A 24,375-nucleotide genomic window follows, 5' to 3' on the forward strand; every position below is an offset into this window, starting at 1 on the left:
AGTGTCACCTGCAGGGGCTGGGTTCTTCTTCGTGCAGAAGAAGAGTTGAGAACTGCATCCATGCATAGACTACAGGGGTCTTAACGCCATCACCGTTAAAAATAGGTACCCACTACCCCAGATATCTGAGCTTTTTGATAGGCTACGGGGAGCAAGGGTATTTACTAAATTAGATCTGCGGGGTGCTTACAACCTGATTCGCATCCGTGAGGGGGACGAATGGAAGAGGGCTTTTAACTCCAGGGATGGGCACTATGAATATCTGGTGATGCCCTTCGGGCTCTGTAATGCCCCAGCCATTTTCCAAGACACCTGTAAATGACATCTTCCGGGATATGTTTTCCACCTCAGTCATAGTTTATCTGGATGATATTCTCATCTACTCTCCAGATATAGACTCCCACCGGAGAGATGTTTGCAAGGTCTTCGACCTCCTACGGGCTAACTTCCTCTATGCCAAGTGGGAGAAGTGTGTATTTGAGCAGGAGTCCTTGCCTTTCCTTGGCTATATCATCTCTGCCCAGGGATTGGCTATGGATCCTGCCAAGCTACAGGCTGTGATGGACTGGTAGGAACCCCATTCTCTCAAAGCGGTTCAGCGCTTTATGGGGTTCATTAATTACTATCATCAGTTCATTCCCCACTTCTCAACTTTGGTAGCTCCCTTGGTTGCCCTCACCAAGAAGGAGGCAAATCCCAAGTTGTGGTCGGAGGAGGACTCCAAGGCCTTTCTCTTGATTAAGTCACACTTCGCTTGCGCTCCCATCCTACATCACCCCAATGTAGATAAGCCATTTATTATGGAGGTGGATGCCTCATCCGTTGGTGCTGGAGCAGTCCTCTTCCAAAAGGATGCTCAAGGTCGGAAGCATCATTCCTTCTTCTTCTCTAAGACCTTTTCACCAGCGGAGAGGACTTATTCCATCGGGGACATGGAGTTGCTAGCTATGAAGTTGGCTTTCTCAGAGTGGAGACATCTTCTGGAGGGAGCTCGCTTTCCCTTCCAGGTTTTCACAGGCCACAAGAACTTGGTGTATTTACAGACAGCCCAGCGGCTAAATTCTCTTCAGGCTAGATGGTCCCTTTTCTTCTCCCAGTTTCATTTCACCCTCCATTTTCTTTCCGGGGAGAAGATCGTTCATGCCAATGCTCTCTCTCGCTCTGTAGTGTCATCAGAGGAGGAGGAGCCTCGACTTATTGTCCCTTCAGAGAGCCTGAGAATGGTGGCTCCGGTTTTGCTAGAGTCTGTGCCCCCAGGCAAGACTTTCGGTCCATCTAATTTGCGACCAGAGGTTCTCTCTTGGGCTCATTCGTCCATGGTGAGTGGACACTTTGGGACCAAGAGGACATCTGAGCTCTTGGCGAGGACGTACTGGTGGCCGCATATGGCTCGTGACGTTGCAGACTATGTTCGGGCGTATGTCTCCTGCGCCAAGAACAAGTCTCCTTGGCAATGGCCAGCTGGGTTGCTTTACCCCATGCTGGTGGCGGACAGGCCCTGGGAGATGGTCAGGATGGACTTTGTGGTGGGCTTACCTAAGTCTCATAGCTGCACCATTATCTGGGTGATCACCGACCATTTTTCCAAAATGGTGCACTGGTGCCTCTTCCACGGCTACCTTATGCACGAGCTCTGGCTGCATTGTTCATCAAACATATCTTTCGCCTACACGGTATGCTGGACAAAATTGTCAGTGACCGCAGTCCCCAGTTTGCATCTCGATTCTGGAGAAAGCTTTGTCGTCTACTCTGTATTGAGTTGAATCTGTCTTCGGCATTTCATCCCGAGATGAGTGAGTTGGTAGAGAGGGCCAACCAGACCCTGGTCACATATTTACGACATTTTTTTTCTGCCAGACCAGATGACTGGGCATCCTTGCTACCGTGGGCAGAGTTTGCACTTAACAATGCCGTAGCCGACTCCACCGGTCAGACTCCATTCCTCCTAAATTACGGCCAGCATCCGTGTGTCCCTGTGCCCATGCCCGTGTCTTCCGCCAACTCCAGGGTGGCAGACTGGGCTGTGGAGGCACGTGACATTTGGGACCGCACTCAGGATGCCATTCGGGCCTCCAAGGAGAGAATGAGGTCCTCCGCCAATGCGCATCGGTGACCCGCTCCGACCTTTGCTCCTGGTGACTTAGAGTGGCTCTCCACCCGTAACGTTAGGCTGCGAGTTGAGTCCACTAAGTTTGCACCTCGCTACTTGGTTCCCTTCAAGGTCCTCGAACAGGTTAACCCTGTGGTCTACCGTCTGGCCCTTCCTCCACGCCTGGGTATCACCGACACCTTTCATGTGTCCCTCTTGAAGCCCGTATACATGTCCCGGTTTTCCGAGTCATCTGGCGGGACATCGGGTTCATCTAAGGACGATTACGAGGTGAACGCTATTTTGGGGTGCAAGGCGGTACGTGGCAAAAAGTTCTATTTGGTGGATTGGAAAGGTTATGGCCCCGAGGACAGGTCCTGGGAGCCTGCTGAACACATTCGAGCTCCACAGCTCATTGCTGCCTTCAAGCGTAGCGGGGTCCAAGGAGGGAGGGCCCTGGGGGTGTAATGTTAGGCGCCGAGTTCCCGCCTCTGCACAGGGGGAATCTTGAACCATTCTTCTGCAGCTGCAGAGTCTGCTCAGCGGAGTTGTCGGTCCCAGCGTCTTGCTCAGTCTCACTCTGTGCATAGGGTTACTGCTGCTTTTCCAGCGAGCAGACGCTTTTGGGACTAAGTCCTGCATTTCCCCTTCTGAGCATGCCCAGGGCAAGATATCCCATTGGAGATCGAGGGTCACATTCTTAGATACTGCAGCAGATCCCATTGGTCCTCCAGGAAAGTCTTGAAGGTGCTCAACTTCTGAGGCAGCCTCCCATTTGTCCTTCTGGGAGGGTCCTGTACATGCTGCAGCTATAAAAGGTTTGCGTGACCACACAGTCATGCGCTAGTGTAAACGTGTGTGTGTTGATGTGTTAAATTCATTAATTAATTATCCCCTCCCTTGTGTATGACTGCTCGCGTAAGGTGGATGATTGCTATCTGAACTCAGTCGAGGGGTTCAAGAGAGGCCTGGATGTCTTCCTGGAGCAGAACAATATTGTATCATACAATTATTAGGTTCTGTAGAAGGACGTAGATCTGGGTATTTATTATGATGGAATATAGGCTGAACTGGATGGACAAATGTCTTTTTTCGGCCTTACTAACTATGTTACATGTTACTATGTATCTAGTGCCCAACTTAGCCATCAGCACGTAACACACAAAACAGTGTCTAATTGCTGTGACCGCCAGTGCGGCGCCGTGCGCTTTCACAGCGCTTTTCTGACCTAAGCCTGGGTGGTTAGTGGTGTACGCCAGTGTGGCACCGCACGCACTCTCGTGCATCTTTATTATTATTATTTCTGTCACTCTGACACCCCAGTTGCGGTGTTGAGCGCAAGAGGTCTATATGAACTCAAATCTTGTGTCTTGGGATTGAGTTCTGAGACTCCTTGCTTGCGCTCTTAGTGCGGTACCGCGGCCCTGTGACACAACAGGGTTCGCTTCCTTCACATAGGGTGAAGTTAACCCGTGTGTGTATCCACATTTTACCGCCATATAGTCCGTCATTACTTGGCAGCAGGTTCCTTTTCTGCACGGTGGACCCCGGGCTGCGAACGCACCTTACTTTATCTTTCTTATTATTTGGTGCGTTCCGCTAGCCCTAACAGAAATGTTATGACCTCGTTCTGGCTTTTATCGGCTTACAATGAGTTGTGATTTCCAATTTGCCCAGCAAATACTAGAGAATCCAGAAGACTGTCTGGATAAGAGCAGAAAACATTTGAAGTTGGCGGCTTGTACAGTAACTATTATACTAGTAAAAGGGAACTTAGAATAGTGGTTCCACTCTAGCAGTAAAATAAAATAAAAACACTGGAGTAGTGCTTTAAATTGACAGGTACTCTTTAATACCTTTATAATGGCACAACAGTGGTTGTAGGGCTGATTAAAAGTGGATAATTTAGAGTTTTGGTAATGCAATACCTCACAAACAATAGTTTAAGAGTTTTCCACATTTTATTGCCACCCAAAGGTTTTCACACTGCATAAATTATGAAATTAGACTTTATCTCTGTCCCTCCAGTACCACATCACTGCTACCCTTCATCTTTGTAACATGCTTGCAGTGATGACTTCATGATCAGAGCATGTTTTGATAGGTCATGCCGAAGTCATGAGGACATGAGACTGATGATTGACTATATGCAATATCTTGGCCAGTACCTCTTTCCTCTTTTTCCACTTCATTTGCTAGGAAATGCCACACCTTCGTAATGGAAAATGCAAGGCAGTGAACATACTAGTCCTATAAAATTATTATTTTATTTTTATGCTGCTCAGTCAGGAAACCGTGGGGTTTATTCATGGCTCCTTTTTGTGAGTCATGGCCAGTTTTGTCATCTATTTAAACCCCTGAACCTCTGACACTCTCTGCCAGTTACATTTTTCTCTGGCTCTGTATTGTGCGAAATGCTACTACTTGCTTGTTTGATTTCCTGTTGCCTGTTTCTGGATAATTCTGATTTTGTAACTTGACTGCCCTCCTGTTTCTGACTTAGCAATTTTGACTTTTCACTTCTGGCTCGCTCCTCTGGCCAGCAGCCCTTCTGTGGAGGTAATCCAATGGATTTTGTTGCAAGACCAGATTCCTGAACATGGGTCAAAGGGCAAAGCTCAAGGGTCCTTTAGACCCTGCCAGACTGAGTGGCTAGTGCCAAATCTATCCAAGGAAGCCTTTTTGAGCCTATGCCCTCTGACAGACTTTAAACTAATGGTTACATAATATAGTCATGACAACTTAGATTGGAGGTCGAAACAAAGAGGCTGCTTTAGGGCAATAGGGATTTATTGTTGATTTTAGTTTTTTGTTTTTTTTGGCACACACCAAGCTTTTAAATGAAAAAATAAACTTTCACACATTAAATTAAAAACCAAAGGCTTCACTCAATCATTACAAGAGAAACTAAAAGACGAAAAGCTACATTTTTTACTCATAATATCCAGAACTTAATCAAACCTCTCCATTTCTCCAGGACCTTCCTGTAGGCACTTGGAAGTGCCCGAGGCCTGGCCTGTAGGCTGGAAAGACCTTACAGTCTCTGCTCACAGAGTTAAGCAGACGTGTTTTCTGGAATATGATTTCAAAAGAAGTTTCAATCTCTTTCATGCCACTGGGCATTCTGATCAAGAATTCTAGCTCAGAATAATATTTATTTTAAGATTAGAATTATAGTCACATTAAATTAAATTATTTTCGTGAAAACTGTGATCACATAATTTACTCGTGCAGAAATGTATTCTTCTAAACAAACAATTGTACTGATCTGACAAACATCACATATTTCTGTTTGGTATATAGAGTCCTTTTTATGTAGCTTTATCAATATTTCAATGTATTGAGTAGTTGCATTAAAGAGAAATGCTTGAAAGATCAGTGACAGCGTCTAAAGAGGAAAACATGTAAACATTGTAGCATCCATGAAGAAAGTCATGTGTTTGGTTTCATTGTAACGTCATGCTATCCTTTGTTCCTATTGCTTTAGAGATGCCAGCTTGTATTGACTATGGCTTTCTTTTTCTAGGACTGCTTACATTATAGTTGGGAATTATTAGGTGGAACTAAAGTATAGGAGTATTCCCGTTGTTTTGTATGCTCATTAGAGAGAGAATGTCGTGAGAATGTCCTCTACATTGTAAAGGCTTTCACATGAAAGAACTCTGATATAATGCAGCCACAGAAAACCTTTGATCCCACCATAGTCTAGAAATTGCCCTACTAATTTACAGGATCACATGTTATTCCCATATGGACTTTTATCTGTGCCTCAGGCTATTCTCTATGTTTTCTGTAAGAAAATACATTATTGTAAAGGAGGTTGCTACTACTGAAAGTGATGTTAGTGCTTTGTGGCATGTTTATAGTGCCAACGATATTGCCATCACTCATATCAATCCCTGTTCCCAATGCACCAGTGGATCTCCTTATTCTCCTTATCTAATTTTGCTTGAACACCAATGAAACTTTAAGCACATTTTAGAAAATAGTAGAAAAGCAGAAGTAACTTGAACAAAAACAGTAAGAACATAAATTAAACTCCATGTTGATGGTTAGATTCAAGCACATTACCACATGACAGTTTTAGTCACTAAGCCACGGTTAAGGAGGATTTGTCGATTTGTGTCCTTACGACACATTTTCCCCTTTGTCATATAACAATACTCTACTCCAGTTTCAAAAGATATTTTAATCATACTCAAATACATTGGCAAAGTCAGTCTTTTCTGCATTGCACACAAAGGAGAGTTAATGGAGATGAAGCATTACAGTCTGCAATCATTAGTCTACTAGATGGTGGCCCGATTCTAACGCATCGGGTATTCTAGAATATGCATGTCCACCTAGTATATTGCACAGCCCACGTAGTATATTGCCCAGTCACATAGTATATTGCCCAGCTACGTAGTATACTGCCCAGTCGCGTAGTATCTTGCCCAGTCACATAGTTTATTGCCCAGCCACGTAGTATATTGCCCAGACATGTAGTATATTGCACAGCGACGTAGTATACAGCAGTCACGTAGTATATTGCCCAGTCACATAGTATATTGCCCAGTCACGTAGTATATTGCCCAGCGCCGTAGTATACAGCACAGAGCCACGTAGTATACAGCACAGAGCCACGTAGTATACAGCACAGAGCCACGTAGTATACAGCACAGAGCCACGTAGTATATTGCCCAGCCACGTAGTATATTGCCCAGTCACGTAGTATATTGCCCAGTCATGTAGTAAACAGCACAGACACGTAGTATATTGCCCAGTCATGTAGTATATTGCCCAGCTACGTAGTATACAGCACAGAGCCACGTAGTATACAGCACAGAGCCACGTAGTATATTGTCCAGTCACGTAGTATATAACACTGCCCGCACAGTATATAACAGTGGCCACGTAATATGTAGCACAGCCCACGGAGTATATCACACAGCCCACATAGTATATAACACTGCCTATGTAGTATACAGCACAGAGCCACGCGGTATGTAACACAGCCCACATAGTATACAGCAGTGTGGGCACCATATCCCTGTTAAAAAAATAAGTAAAATAAAAAAAGTTATATACTCACCTCATGTTGTCCAGCGGAGCTCCGGCGATAGGCACGCGGCTGCCGCCATCTTCCGTTCCCAGGATGCATTGCGAAATTACCCAGATGACTTAGCAGTCTCGCGAGGCCACTAAGTCTTTTGGGTAATTTCGCAATGTATCGCCGGGAACGGAAGATGGAGGCCGGCTCGGCGGACAACAGAGAGTGAGTATAGCAGGTTTTTTGTTTTCTTATTATTTTTAACATTACATTTTTTACTATTGATGCCGCATAGGCAGCATCAATAGTAAAAAGTTTGGGACACACAGGGTTAATAGCAGCGGTAACGGAGTGCATAACACGGTCCGTTACGCCGGCATTAACCCTGTGTTAGCAGTGACCGGAGGGGAGTATGCGGGCGCCGGGCAGTGACTGCGGGGAGTAAGGAGCGGCCATTTTCTTCCGGACTGTGCCCGTCGCTGATTGGTCGTGGCTGTTTTGCGGCGACCAATAAGCGACTTGGATTTCTATGATAGACAGAGGCCACGACCAATGAATATCCGTGACAGACAGACAGAAGGACAGACGGAAGTACCCCTTAGACATTTATATATATAGATTTTAGAATAAATGAAAGGAAATATGGGAGTCCCTTTAAAATCTGGGAGTTTTCTATTTTTTTTTAGTATTCACCTGAAAAATCTGCTGTGTCCTTGATGGAAGGTCTTCAAATGTATCTAAAAACCCAACAGGGAAAAAATATAAGCCATTGAATGGTCACCACACTTTTAGTCATTAAGGGATTAAGCCTAAATTGGACCCAGAAAACGCTGATCTTTCCGTAGATGTAACTCCTGCCTAAGCCGCGGAGATTGACCCTCTAGGATCACGACATTGCCGTCCCCCAGTACCTAATAAATCGTAACCTATCAATAGGTCATATACCAAGACATCAATCAAAAATACATACTAACTGATAAGAAAAGAATATTGTAACTCATAGTATAGCTCATATGTAGGGTCAGCAATAGGGCATGATATAGTGTGTGATTAATCTAGACTACCATAAAACAGCAGAAAATATTAAAGGACAGGAAACTCCCATATACATTAACATAGAAAACATATAACAAGTGTCCCATAAATAAACCAGGTCCATATGTGTAAACTACAATCCTCATTCCTTCAAAAAATTCAAAAAGCACGTGTTAGAAATAGATGTGGCTGTCCACATGATGTGCTTCTATGAGTTTCCCCTTTTCTGGTATTAGTTTCATTTTGAGGCCATAATGAAGGCTGCCATATGATGGTGTTTGTCCTGCTCTGGAGGAACCTAGCATCATTCATGGAAATAGTTTAGAATTTTTCTCTGAATATATTGCAACTGTAAAATGTATGGTCGTCAAATGTGTCACATATCACATATTTTCCGATGGTCTGCAAACATCTACTGCCTTACTCTACTGCCCCTTTCAAAAGCCATTTTTTTGGTGGTAGCATTTAGTGCCAACCTAAAAAGTTACCTAAGCTCTCAATATAGCAGCAATGTGAGAATTTTAAAACTTAATTTTTAATATACATGGGTAAAAACCAAATGGAGTAGTATAAAAATGAAAACACCTCCATTTTTCATAAATATTGGTTAAATGAACAGACAGCCACAGTGGTGGACAAAATAACTGTAATGAAGATAGACCTGTGAATAGAGACACCACAAGTATGCCTAGAAATGGTGGTCACAAACAACAAGTATAAAATACAGAAAGTAAGAGTAGCAGGGTGGGCATTAGACATTTAGCCTTTATCCTGAATGATTGGTGCACATGTCCTCCCCTGAAGACCTATTAGGAGAAATGTATTGGGAGACACACAGGACTATTTAGGGCAAATCTAGCTTAGTGAAAGCTGTGGACTACCCTTGAAAGGGCGGGAGTCATGGGGCACCCAGGGCCACTGTATTGACCCATATAACATGCTAGTGCTAATGCTCCGGCCTCTGCCCATTTCAGACGTGATGAGGATTTGTCCTTTGATACATCAGATGAAGAACTCTCTATTCACCCCGAGGACTACACACACTGGTTGAGAGGTTTCCATTTTTTCTTCCGACACTGTGACATATTGGTATTTCCTTGTATTTTATATGCGTTGCTTGTGGCCACTATCATTTCTACGCATATTGGTGGAGTCTCTATTCACAGGTCTATCTTTACTGCCAATATTTTGTCCACTACTGTGGCTGTCTGTTCATTTAACTAATATTTATGAAAAATTGAGGTGTCTTAATTTTTATACTACCCCAGTTGTTTTTGATCCCTGTATATTAAAAGTTAAGTTTTAATGTTATCACATTCTTCCAGCTCTGATGGGGCCCAGTAGGGTTCTGCACATGTGTGTGCAAAGTCATGACTTCAGGACACGGTGACCCTTCCCTGTGTTTTGCAGAGTCCTGCAGATTGCAATGCGACTATTGTGGGTGATCTGAAGATGTTTCAATGATTGGAGGGGCTGGAGAAGTAAGCATAAAGAGTTTTTTTTATTTTTTAAAACTTTCATGGCCTTCTACAATTCAGAAAAATCAGGGTCAGTGGAAAGTTCAACAAACTCAGATATTGGTAAAATTTGAGTAGTATTCAATTAGACAAACATTTATTGCTCATCCCTACTTGGATGCAATGTGCGTAGAGCGTAAATTACGCTATTTTAAGACTAATGACTGTCTTAATGTGATCTGCTGTTCTACTGGTTTTAGATTCCTTATTTATAGCCTATTTATGACATTTGCCAGTAAGTCATTTGTTGCTCCAGAGCTTACCTTTGCCCGATCTGTCCTCACGTTGCCTGGAACAAGGACATTATGGTTTCTGTTTGATTTAACATTGCAATATTTGACAATGACACTTTTGTATTTGTTCCATTCCTTTTATCGTGGATTGGAGAGGTGGGCACGCAAGAGGAAGAATAGAAATTGGGAAAACCTGAGCACTGACAGCTGGAGGCTTTAACCTTTTGACTTCACATCGCATTTCCCAAACTCATAAGCAGTAAAATGCCATAAACACAGTAATATATATATATATATATATATATATATATATATCATCTAAAACGTCATGTTTTTTGACAAACATATAAGCATGAAGGTTGGAGTAATTTCCAGTGCGCCCTACATGTTTATTGCTTAGGTATCATCTGCGTATTAGACTCAACCAGGGAAACGATGAAGATGATTTCACACAATTGATTATTAGTTCTCTTTAATAATACTTTTCGGTTATGTCAGCATTGCTCTTCTTCCAGCCGTGCTCCTTGTGAAACCCAGCAAGCACCACAGCTTTCAATCAATATCCCACATGTAAGACTTTCCCATTAAGAAAGAAAAAAATTCAATAAATTTGCTTTTTAAAGCTGGATGGTGGATTAAATGTACGTGTCAGTTGGCATCTCATTAACCTTAGTGCATTTATAGAAATATTGGATAGCAGACACTAGACTGGAGGACTATATATCTACATTAAGTGACTGGTGACTCCTTTGAAATGAACTAAGTGGCAGTACTCACAGTACTACAGTCTATGTAGAAAATAGAAAATTCTGTGGAAATCACCTTTTTTTCTTCTTTCTTTCTTCTTTTTCTCTGAATAGTTTAGCCGATCCAATACCTCGCAATATGTTAACAAAAAATGTGAGGTTTGAGCAGTTCACAGTAGGTTGCACTATTCATTACAGCTTGCTTGGCGTTTCATATACCGGGCGACGAATATAACTCCTATTCTTGTAAATTACATTTTAAACATCACTGCCTACCCCGGCTCGACTCCTATTATTTCGGTGCCCTATTGTAAATCTCAAAAAGTCCCAGTTTTATGTGACTTGTCAAAAAGCTGGGGTGAGTTTTACCCGTATATTGCAAGAGAACAGGCAAAATAGTAAACTACATATTTTAGGTATTAAGGTTTAGATATTAGAGCGAAAGGGTCATTCAGTGTAAGCATTTTTAAGGGGTCTCCAACCAAAGCACAAATCATTTGAGAGTAATCATTAAAGGGAATCTGTCAGCAGGTTTTTACTATGCAACCTGATTACATCATGAGGTAGGGGTTAATGCACAGAATTAAATTACAGTATGTGTCAGGCCATGTGCACACGTTCAGGTTTTTTCACGTTTTTTTCGCGCTAAGAACGCTATAAAAACTCATTAAAAACGCATACATTATGCATTCTATCATTTAGAATGCATTCTGCATGTTTTGTGCACATGGATGCATTTTTTTCCGCTAAAAAAACGCATCGCGGTAAAAAAATGAGCATGTTCATTATTTTTGCGGATTTTCTGCGTTTTTCCCGCAATTCTATGCATTTGGGAAAAAACGCACAAAAAACGCGTCAAAAACGCGTCAAAAAACGCGAAAAAAAAAATGCATGCGGATTTCAGGCAGAAATGTCTGGTTTTTGTCAGGAAAATTTCTACAAGAAATCCTGACGTGTGCACATACCCTCACAGGTGCTGTTGTTAAATTACACAGAAGACTTTATAACCTTGTGATTATCATTGTCAGGACTCCTGGTCTGACTCTGCCCCCACTGTGAAAAGCAACTCCCCGTCTGTACACAGGGAGCCATGTGTGGGCGGGGTTCGCTTTCTCAGCTCTGCTGCATTGCTAAATCCAAAAACTCTGTGTCAGAACTTCTGCACCCAGTAAACTAAGTGATACATAGTTGGATTCAGGGTCTTTTTGCCTACATCATGCTCCTCTAAGATGAGGTAGCAAAAACCTGCTAACAGATTCCCTTTAAACCGAGGCAGATATATGATTGGTGCAACCTGTTCAACTGCATAGGGGCCAAAGAGGTAAGGGGGCCCATTTCCACCTTCAAAGCATGTGAAATTGTGCATTTTGACAAGCTGTTAAGATCTATGAGTCAGACACTGATCTGCACGAGAATCTGCCTCCAGAGATTATTTTATATAAAATGGGAGCTACCTGTGTTATATTTAATGGTTACCAGTGTGATAAGTAATGGCGGCTCTCTGCTCTCCTGATCTCACTGCAAAGCTGTGTTTGACTATACCTGACACACCTTCCATCTCACAGGCAGCCAGGGTTGAAATACAGCAGAGCTGTGAGAACTGCAGAAGGGTTAATCCTACTGGCAGATTTCCTTAAAAAACCCAGTACTTCATGTAATTTGACAAGTTGACATTGATGCATTTCAGTCTCTGTATTCAATTTGTACCTGACAGTGACTCCTGTTCTGAAATGAGACGCAATGTAATTACATTGGAATGCAAAATAACATTTTCAGTTTATCTGATTGTGTCTTAAGGTTCTTATTTTGAGATTTGCATTTGGCAAAACTCCAACTCATTAATCGTTCCTCATGTTGTTTGTTTGCCCCAGGTCTGTGTGTGATCCACCTCTGTGAAAACTGTTGAATTGTTGATGCCTAGATCATTAGAGATGAGCACATCTTTTAAAATACAAATTTATCACCATCATCGGATCTAAATTTGCTTCACTTATAGTTGTGTGTAATACACAAAACTGTAGTAATTGAATACTGTTTGTAAGGGATGTGACAAGGGTTGTGCTGGACTCTAGGGTGTATGTTTTTAACAGGTCACATTTCTGTCCAGCCACTTCATTGATGCCTCCACTTTGTGTCATTTATTGCACTTCTTGCAGATTCGCTACAGAGAACAATACAAAATTATCTTTTTCACCCACAAACTTATCTCTCTCATCTGTCTATCACCCTACCGGTGTTCTGCACTAGGCAAATGATTTAAGACTAACATCCTCCATAATCCAAACCTCCCATCTCCATTTCCAAGACTTCTCTCGTACTGCGATAATTTTTTTAGATTGCACTACCCCGGATGATCGGACTAATACCTAACTTCCACGTTTTTAAGCATGCTTTAAAAGCAAATTTCTTTAGAAAGGCTTATCACATCACTTCACAAACCTAACTCTCCCCTGCTATCGCTTTCTAAATTTTCCTCAGAATCTGACCCCTTCCATTCATTCGTCCGCTCATCCTCCATGCTCCCAATAGACAGATACTGGCTGATGACCGGTTCAAGCAGCTTATTTGAAATGCCCCATCAATAATAATTATGGCTGGACCTAACCTAACAAGCACATTCTACCTATTGCGTCCCCCCTTACTTCCTTATAGATTGTAGTCTTGTGAACAGGACCCTTTGTCCTCCTGTAACTGATGAGCTATGTGTTGCTTTGCATTGTTTTTATTGTCTGTGCATGCCCCCGCTTAATTAAGTGCTGCGGAGTATTTTTGGCGCTACATAAATAAATCTATTATTATTCAAACTTGTGGGAAAAAGTTCAACGTACTTAAGGTACTGTCACACTAGACGATATCGCTAGCGATCCGTGACGTTGCAGCGTCCTCGCTAGCGATATCGTCCAGTGTGACAGGCAGCAGCGATCAGGCCCCTGCTGGGAGATCGCTGGTCGGGGAAGAAAGTCCAGAACTTTATTTCGTCGCTGGACTCCCCGCAGACATCGCTGAATCGGCGTGTGTGACACCGATTCAGCGATGTCTTTGCTGGTAACCAGGGTAAACATCGGGTAACTAAGCGCAGGGCCGCGCTTAGTAACCCGCTGTTTACCCTGGTTACCAGCGTAAAAAAACAAACACTACATACTTACATTCAGCTGTCTGTCCCTTGCCGTCTGGTTCCTGCACTGACTGCTGGCCGTAAAGTGAAAGCACAGCCACAGCGGTGAGTCACCGCTGTGTGACTCACCGCTGTGCTGTGCTTTCACTTTCACTTTACGGCCAGCAGTCAGTGCAGGAACCAGACGGCAAGGGACAGACAGCTGAATGTAAGTATGTACTGTTTGTTTTTTTACGCTGGTAACCAGGGTAAACATCGGGTTACTAAGCGCGGCCCTGCGCTTAGTTACCCGATGTTTACCCTGGTTACCGGGGACCTCGGGATCGTTGGTCGCTGGAGAGCGGTCTGTGTGACAGCTCTCCAGCGACCAAACAGCGACGCTGCAGCGATCCGGATCGTTGTCGGTATCGCTGCAGCGTCGCTAAGTGTGACGGTACCTTTACTTTACTGAGGCTACGTGTTTCAGCACTGCACCGGCGCCTTCATCAAGCCATATGAATGATGACGTACAGATACAAAAATGGGAGGGAAATGTCATCATATGTCAAAGGTCATGAATAAGTTAAACCAGAGAATGAATGCTTAAATTCATATAGACAAATACAGAATATGGAAAACAACATTGATGGTTAAATGGAGTAAGACAAGTGTTTTACATCTCCTATTTCAAACACCAAAATTAAAATACTGTTCACTGATCATACACTTATCTCAGCAATCTGCTCCCTCGCCAAATTCCTACACTTACTACAACATCATCAGGTATTTGTCAGCTTCTCCCCTGATGTTTTGTTACCACACACACAGAAACATTTAAATATACTGATTATGTCAATCATCATCTCCTCCCCATCCCCTTGGAACACTATTTTAATTTTGGTGTTTGGTTTTTTTATAGAAGATGCAAAACACTTGTTTTACTCCCTTTTGATAAACTTACCTGGAGCAGCCAGTGCCAGGCAGCAGCTGCCAAGGCAAACAGGATCATGGGGTGCATTAAAAGAGGTCTGGATACACATGATGAGAGCATTATACTGCCTCTGTACAAATCCCTAGTTAGACCGCACATGGAGTACGGTGTCCAGTTTTGGGCACCGGTGCTCAGGAAGGATATAATGGAACTAGAGAGAGTACAAAGGAGGGCAACAAAATTAATAAAGGGGATGGGAGAACTACAATACCCAGATAGATTAGCGAAATTAGGATTATTTAGTCTAGAAAAAAGACGACTGAGGGGCGATCTAATAACCATGTATAAGTATATAAGGGGACGATACAAATATCTCGCTGAGGATCTGTTTATACCAAGGAAGGTGACGGGCACAAGGGGGCATTCTTTGCGTCTGGAGGAGAGAAGGTTTTTCCACCAACATAGAAGAGGATTCTTTACTGTTAGGGCAGTGAGAATCTGGAATTGCTTGCCTGAGGAGGTGGTGATGGCGAACTCAGTCGAGGGGTTCAAGAGAGGCCTGGATGTCTTCCTGGAGCAGAACAATATTGTATCATACAATTAGGTTCTGTAGAAGGACGTAGATCTGGGGATTTATTATGATGGAATATAGGCTGAACTGGATGGACAAATGTCTTTTTTCGGCCTTACTAACTATGTTACTATGTTACTATGTTACTACCACTGTTAATGATTATTGATATTCTGTATTTGCCTATGTGAATATTAACATTTATGTTTTGACTTATTCATGACCTTTGACCTATGATGTCATCCCTAAAAATTGTACCTGTGTATCTATGTGTCTGTACCACTTCGAGTATATAGGCCTTACGAAGGTGCCTGTATGGTGCTGAAACCCGTAGCCTCAACGTGACTGTACTACTCATCTTTTTTCCAGCAGAACCCAGTGGCTCCTTGTTTTTCTTCTACCAAGAAAGATCTTTAGGCAGTCTCTTTATTATTCTGCCCCATGCTCCAGTCCCAGGATTTCTTCTGGCACAGTTTTACTCTCATACACACTGTGGCATTTCCGTTTTCACTGCACAGTCAGCCACAGTCTTCCCCTCCATCTTTAACAGATTCTGTCTCACTCCCAGAAGGCAGTTGCCCCATTGGCCTGAAACATCCGAGCAACAACATGTCCTTGTATCTCCTGTAAGAAGGTTCCTTGAACAGTTAGCTTCAGCTGTCTTACAAGTATGGGTTTATCCAGTTTTATACTCTGGTCTGACTCTATTGCCAGGGAGAGCACTGGCTTGTTTTCTCTTTTAGTGGACTTTTATCAATCTAACAGTGCTGATAACTATGTCCCCTACTGTCCCTTTTGTTGTCAAAGCAGACCCCAAGCAGTAAAATCAGTTCCCCCCTCTTTCTTAATAGTCAACGCATACATCCTACGTCCCCAATAGTCACAGCAGCCCCCTTTACTTTTTCATAAGTCAAAGTTCCTTCTTTATTACTGTAGGCACAACAATAATCCTCCAAGCTGTACAACAGTTTGCAATGTGATTATTATTTGTTTAACTTGTTTTTAAATTATAAAGTCAACGTTCGAGTCCTTACTGGAATGAATATGCTTTTTGTTCAACCTCCCATAAACATGACATATGAGGGTCATAAATGATCTCTGTTCACTGATTCTGGGTAATATTATGTTATTATCATATTCTTTTCAAGACAAAGATTTTCCTCTTTCATTTTAGATTGGATTTGCAATTACTGAGGATGTTGTTACCAAAGGATTATTTTACCATTGCCCGTTTGATCATATAATTGGGTTCTAATTGTTTAGGACTTTTTTTTCTTCAGGAAGACAAGTATTATGCCAGCCATCAAGTGACATCATGACAGTATGCAGTTATGGCTGAGATTGTAAAACCGATGATGTAAAATGTATTAAATTAGTTTCATCTATACTTTTTTCAATCTGGAATCTTAACAGATCAAAATAGAAAAGCAATTATGAGATCTTCTGTGTTGTAACTTTCAGACAACTCCATAAAGCTGGGTTCACATTGCGTTAACAGCAGCCCGTTCAACACATACATTAACGGGCTGCTGTTAACGCAAGTGCCGGTATGGCAGCATGCTAGCGCAGATAGAGCATCTGCTAGCTCTATCTGTGCTAGCAGTGACGGACCCGGAAACGCTGCAGTCTGCGTTTCGGGGTCCGTCACTCAATGACGGCACATCGCTAGCGCACGCCCATTGTGGGTGTGCGCTAGTGATGCATCCGACATGGGAAGTAATGGCGGCGTTAACGGACTGAGTTACACTGAGTTATGCTGCGGTGTAACGTAGTCCATCTAACGGATGACTTAAATGCAATGTGAACCCAGCCTTACGTGCCTATCCAGAGAGCAGTTCCGAAATTATGGAGTTCCCCCATTTAAGTCATCCATCTGTTATCTCCTGCTATATAGAACTATGTATTTAAATGGTCATTGTGTGCTAATATGTGGCCTAGTGCGTATACTAGGAAAGTGCTTGTAGGTGTATGAAAATAAACACTAGATCACAAGGTATTTGATGATACTACCTCATAAAACTGGGGCCATGACTGAAACTGGATAGTCCGGGTGTTCCCCCTCACCCCGAGGCGCGTTTCGCCCTTCGCTTCACCGACAATCACTTTCCTCGTGTACGAGATTTTAGTGGGCCTCTTTACTTTTGGTATTTTTTCCAATTCTTCTCAGTACTCATGTGTTACCTATACTGTGGGACTCATTTGATTGATTTATGTCATTTATGTATCTGCTAGCAGAGCACGTGACTTTTTGATATGACACCTGGTTACTGACAGTACATTTGTATAGCTCTAATTTTATTGTGCAGGATAGCACCAGAGTTCTCCCTACAGGGTACACCTTGTGTTTATTTGTCTCAGGCCTTTTACCTTTTATATGTATATAATAAAGCATTCAAGTTTTAAGTATGATTTTGATCTCTTCCTATGACTAGTTTATTAGACTGGTCTTTGTTGTTGTTGTAGATCTATGTGAAGTGCCAGCTTGATTATTTTTGGACATTTTTTAAATTAAGTATTTTTTTGTGCGATTCCTGAATTGAATCTGTGTTCAAATTCATGTGAAACTGCAAATCTGAAGAAATGTGAATCAACTCAATCCTTAGATCTGCTCGATGCACTTTAATACTTTCTGTAAAGAGACATGAGCTTATGATGGCAGATTAGCTGTTCTGTTTTGGAACTTTGTGATTTTCTCACTAATAAAAAAAAGTAATGATGCGTTGTCAGATATCAGTGATTTATTTAAGTATGCCTGTTTTACTTCTATTTTTCATAAAACATATGTTTTTTTTCTTAATGTCAAATTCATTGCCTTTTTGAGGTCATACAGTACTTAACAACTAAGTACCTAGTGTATGTTGCAAATGAAGTTCATAAAAGATGTTGTAAGTAAAGAAATCACGGTGAAGTAGACTTGGCTAATGTTATGGTGGCTGCTCGATGCATACTGATGATGCTTATATCATTTTGAGCCTTTTATATTCTTGCAGGCATTTCCTCTTCAAGCATGGATCTGGTACGTCTCCAATCTTCAGTGCTGCCAGCCAGAACTACCCTCTAACTTCGAATACAGTCTATTCACCACCTCCGAGACCTCTGCCCAGGAGCACCTTCTCCCGGCCTGCCTTCACATTTAACAAATCATACCGGTGTTGTAACTGGAAATGTACGGCCTTGAGTGCTACAGCAATTACAGTAACACTAGCACTGCTGCTTGCGTATGTTATCGGTAAGAGTTCTCTTCTCTGTCTTAAATTTTTACCTTTTATATGTGCAATAAAATCAAATGTGTATCCAAGAAGTCAGGCTGCAAAACTAAACTTTTTCAGAGCTATATTTTGCACTTGTAAAGTTACTAACTATTTAAAAGATTTTCCATTGACGGACGTCTGTCAGGCTACTGAATTTAAGTCAATCAATAGTCTGTTTCCAAGGGCTAACTTGTTCTACAATACGGCATTATATTGTGTGTTACATTCCATTTGTTGTCAATTATAATAACTTCTAAAATAAGAGGATGTGAATAGATGGTTAATATCCAAATGAGACGGAGAATAGGAAATTTATTTTACAGCTGGTCAGTAATGAAAAACAAGGACATTTCCAGGGGCATATCTTCGAAACCTGAAAACATCCATGGAACATGGGGAAGCTGGCAAATGTGTATTGTCATTCACAAACAATGACATTTGTGCAGCCAAGAAATACATCCCATCTGGCTTCAGTTAGATTTATCTGATGACTCAGTGAGAATATCAGTGGTTTATAACCTACAATACATCTGAACAGGAAATTTGCATTTATCTACAGATAACATTTATTTCCGAAGCTTGAAACAAAATGATTGTTTTTTTTTACCAATTGAAGGTCATCTCCAATGGAAAGAATTGTTAGAAAACAGATTGTTTAAATCAATGTTAAGCTTATTTTGTAAAGTTTAGTGATGTGTTTTTGTTTTTAATTTCATATTATCGATTTTAATTTAACCTTGAAATCTTGCTGTTTTTATCCTAGTCACTTAGCCTTACAATAGTTTGACATTTCCTATTCTGTAGTGATCACAATCGTTACAATTCGAGGAATGCAGAAACAGATAACACGTTTATTAAAAAGCTGGAGGCAGATAACAAATAGGTGATGGTCACAACAACTAGAGATGAACTGATCATTTGATATTTGAATTTGCAGAAAAATGAGATGTGCATCAAATACATTTGCCACAACTCCTAATGCTAAATTAACCCCTTACCGACATATGACATACTAATACGTCATATGCCGACTCCCTGATTTGGGTGTGGCCCACATTTTTCCGTGCACATGATTTAATCAGCCATGATGTGCATTTAGCAGCCACGGAGAGGAGAGGAGTTCTGCCAATGGCTGTTAACCTGTTAAATCCTACTGTCAATCTCTGACAGCGACATTTAAGATGCAGTGGCAGGCAGTGCGTTGTTCCACGTGCCCATTGGTTAGTTTCCTGACATTAGGCACTGCTTATATTGACATCAGGTCTTCAAATTTCACTGGATTCATGATGAATGTCCATCATGAATCCAGTGAAATCAAAAGACCTAATGTCAATATAGGCAGTGCCTAATGTCAGGAAACTAACCAATGGGCACATGGAACAATGCACCCACCTGCCGTTGCATGTTAAATGTCGTTGTTTGTTTAGCAAAGGATGCTCACAGATCCCAATGGATCCTATAGATTTAGGATGGATCTGTTAGTTTCTATGTCTTATTACAGGTACAGCAAATGAAACATCTATTTACATTGCACGATTATTGCAAATGAGCATTACTAAACAGGCTACTAATCATCAGATGAATTAGCAAGAAATTTGTTTGTTAGGTGGAATGATCTGTTTGTTTCTAAGCAGGACTTGTGCTGCTGAGAACAATGGCAACATATGTGCACTGCATGATGATTTATTTCTTGTCGCTAGTACGCATCTGTAGCCAGGTCATCCTGTGTTAACAGGCTATTAATGACCACTGACCACCAAGCATTGTGGCAGTCAGAGGTCATTTAGCACTGTGCAGTGTAGTCTGTGGTCGTAAATCAGCTGAGAGGAGCTCACAACAATACGGATGAAAGAGTTACAATCTGTGTTAGGGGTCGAGTTCCAGCCTCTGCACAGGGAGAATCTCGAGCCATCTCCGCTGCGGTCTCCCATTCTTCTCCTGCCATGGTGGAGACTGCTCAGCGGAGGGGTCGGTTCCAGCGTCTCGCTCAGTCTGACACTGTGCAAAGGGTTACTGCTGCCTTTCCAGCTTCTGCCATTGTAGCCAGTACTGGTCAGCGGCGAGCAGACGTCTTTGGGACTAAGTGTTACTTTTCCCCTTCTGACCATGCCCAGGGTAAGATCTCTTATTGGAAATTAAGGGTCACATGCTTAGGTACTGCAGCAACTCCCATTGGTCCTCCAGGAAGGTCCTGAAGTTGCTCAAGTTCTGTAGCAGCCTACCATTGGTCCTTCTGAGAAGGTCCTGTAGTTGCTGCAGCTATAAAAGGTTTGCATGACCGCACGGCCATGCGCTAGTATCAATCTATGTTATGTGCTTTGCGCCAGTGTGGTCTTGTGTGTATTTATTTAGGGCCCCGGCTGAAATAAGCCCCTAGAATACCGGCACCTCCGGTGAGGAGTTTTGTGTGTATGTATTCAGGGTTCCTGCTGAAATAAGCCCCTAGTATACCGGCACCTCCAGTGAGGAGTTTGTGTGTGTGCAAGACCACTGACTGCTATCGTCTCAGCAGTTAGCTGTGTACTCCTGTGAGTCTAACAGGGCACAGTGCTTTCTTTTGTCAGCGACTTTGTGAAGTAACAGAGTTTGCTTATACCGCCATATAGTGCCATTTGCTTGCAGCAGGTTCCTCCTGCATGGTGGACCCCGGGCTGTGAACGCACTTATAACTTCATCTATTTACTCAGTGCGTTCTGCTAGCCCTAACAATCTGTCACCAGGTTTTCCCCATATTAACTAACTAAAGCACCATCTTTGCCTCTTCTTGCACATCACTCCCGCAATCTGTGTATAGGCCCCCATTTCCCTGGGAGATGCATGAAAATATCTTTTTGTAAATTCTCCAGCACAGTCCGGCTCGATGGGTGTCGCAGGTCTGTGCACCGTACATTCTCTCTCCTTGCAATGACCAGCCTTCCTACTTTGAAGGATGTACATGATGTCTCCTAATGAATCCAGCCAGCGCTGAAAATCTCAAATCTGTGCAGTTGAAGCACAGACCTGCACATGAACTCTTCGCTCTGTACTCATGAAGTAGCAGATGACAAGTGAAACCATCGGCGGGGCGTGGGCATTAGATGTTTGCTCTGCCCTCAGGATGGCAGAGTGAAGTGAACCAGAGCAGCCTGGGCTTCAACTGCACAGATTGGAGATTTGTTCTGGTGGGTGAATGACGTAGGAGACATCATTCAGGTCCATCAAGACAGGAATGCCACTGGCTGCAAGGAGAGAGGAGTCACCAAACACAGACCCGTGACATCCATTATTCCGGACTGTGCCAATTTGCATATGGCAGGGGGTATAATAAAATATATTTTCATGGACCTGCAGGAAAGTGGGGGTTTATACACAGATTCCAGGAGTGATGTTTATCAGAGTTTAAAGGTGGTGCTGTTAGTATATATGGGGGAAACCTAATGACAAGTTCCCTTTAAGTAATTCTACAACCCACAACAGACAGTACAATACAAACATTATTGAAGGCAAAGGGTGCAAAATTTTGAATGAATCCCAAATGCAAAAATTATTTTTAGCCCGAATTACATGTGTTTAAGTGATAGAAATGTTGGCTAACCCTTTACTAATTGGTCATTTCCAGCAAGTGGAGTTTTCTAATCTCAAAATTCAGTCAGAGTTTGTTTAACAATTAACTATTCAGACTCTGCAAATTTAAGGTATCAGTGAAATATCTGTTATCTTCCAGGGCTATCATTACACCGCGCAATGTGAGACATTCATCACGTGTTATAATTTACATGGGCAGAACAAAGCAGTGTCATTGAGGCTACACTATCACAGGCCAATTTGTCATGTGGAGCCAATTTAACCTTTAGCAAAGGAAATGAAGACTAATTAGATGTCTTTATGTCTTTTGATTAAAATCATATCCACTTGGTATTATTCATACTGATCCATTTACATCTCAATTTGTACATGAGTTACCAGGACCCAGCAGGATTGTTAAAATGGATGGTAAACAGGCTGCCCACAGTGATAAGAGGCCTGGGAGCACTAAAGCTCCGTTAATAAGGGCATCCATTTTATTTTTCTCTGCACCTAATATTGTAAGGATTATTGAGTGGGAACAGTCAGAAAATAAATGTGTCAGAGGTAGCTTTGTTCGACATTTTAATTAGTGCTTAATATAGCATATCATTAAATCTCTTGAAGCTGAAACATTATTATTATATTTCTAGCAGTCAGACGTATACCCTCAATCAACATCCAGCGTACAATTGGTCCCTGTATAATAGAGTGTAATAATGACAGACTCAGAAAGTGGCAGAAAGAATGGCCCATGCTTGTTATGAAAATCATCACCGCGGCTTTTCTACCTTTCTGTGCCTCTTCTTAATTTGCTGCTCATTTTCACTTTTAATTATTTGTTCTATCACAACATCTAATGATTACGAGAACAGGGCCTAGCTGTGTATTTGTGTCAGTACTCCATCCAGCAGTCAGTGTTAAGGATGATAGGATCAGGCACACTTCAAATTTGCCTCTTTATATGGATTTTAACAGGAAATTTGATTCACAGAGCAGTTATTTTTCATAAATTTAAAAAGGTTGTCCAATACTCTGATTTAGTTACTGATTTTGCCATAAATAATTAAAGATTCTGTTCCTAAATAACGTCATATACCTTTGCTGTCAAATTTGATGTTGTTTTAGGCCTTTAGGGCTTGCTTCCTGTGCCTTACCACCAGTTCTGCTATCACAGTCATCACTTCCTCTTCAGAATACTCTTCCCCCTTCTTACTACATTTCACACCTTATTTTATGCTGGGCTGCAAGCCAGCAGTGAGCACAGACTTGTTACTCTTTCTAAACCTCAACCACTCATTGTGTCACACATAACATCAGCAATATGTCCTGTATAGAAGACTGCCGCTAATGGAGTAACACATAAAGCACCAGAACACCAGCCCTGACAATAAAGGTTATCCCCTACTCTCCTCACCGACATGGATGATGTAATGGATGGATCGAAGGATGGATGAGATTAATTTGATGGATGGGGAGAGATCTGAATGTATTCACATTATAAAGGAAAAACTGCATGCTGTCTACACATTATACAAAGTATCCAACAGTGTAGGTACATGTATATGCACCCTGCTGTAAAACAGAGATTGAGGTGGAAGCTGGGTCTTCAGGGATAGTTGGCAGCATTCACAGAAACAGAGTGAGCTCTGCTAAATGCAGCCATACCCACCCGCGCAGCAAGCCCTGAGAGCGTGTGCCGCAACACCCACCCATTTGTCAGTTTCTAGGATCCAGAACTGAGGGAGAATCTGACATGACATCATAGGAAGCAGGTGATTCTCAGCCAGAGATCATATAATCAGAAGAGCAGCTCAGGTTTCAGCAGAATTTCTCAAAGCAAAGTATTTAGTGAAGTGCTTATCTATGGCAATTAGTTTACATGAAAGGCACTTGTAAACTAGTGACCAACTCCTTTAAAATCCCTTATTTTGCTCTGCAGACTCTCTAGATCACAAAGCACATTAACCACAAGATGAAAAACATAAAAAAAATTCCTTATACTCACTTCTTTGGCACTTCTCTTCTCATAGCCACCCATCCGGTCAACCCTTCATCTTCTTTACACCACCATGAGCGCTGAAAACCCCAGTCATCTCACGCTAGGCCTGGACCTCTGGCTCTGATAAGTCCCGAAACTAACTGATGCACAAAAGGTCCCAACATTTTGAAGGCACGCCATTCTACATCACCTACATCACCATCCCAACCTCATTAGAGTTGGAAGTTGTGGCCTAGCCTGAGAGGCCCGAGGATGTCAGCGCTCATGAGTCATGACGGATAATGGTTAGGAGTAGAGGGGCCAGAGAGGTGAACAGTAAGGTACCCTTCAC

General features: G+C 42.2%; 1 protein-coding gene across 6 annotated transcripts in view; it reads left to right on the plus strand.

Moving 5' to 3' along the window:
* The window catches only part of TENM1 (teneurin transmembrane protein 1), a 1,319,573-nt gene that overhangs the window by 837,692 nt on the left and 457,506 nt on the right, over window positions 1-24,375 (plus strand). For all 6 annotated transcript variants that reach the window (XM_069747173.1, XM_069747175.1, XM_069747177.1 and 3 more), the window contains one exon: window positions 18,239-18,477. In XM_069747173.1, the coding sequence (XP_069603274.1) occupies window positions 18,239-18,477 (239 nt within the window). The remainder of the gene's footprint in view (window positions 1-18,238; window positions 18,478-24,375) is intronic.

Source organism: Ranitomeya imitator, chromosome 2 (assembly GCF_032444005.1).
Source record: "Ranitomeya imitator isolate aRanImi1 chromosome 2, aRanImi1.pri, whole genome shotgun sequence".
Classification (NCBI taxonomy): Eukaryota; Metazoa; Chordata; class Amphibia; order Anura; family Dendrobatidae; genus Ranitomeya; species Ranitomeya imitator.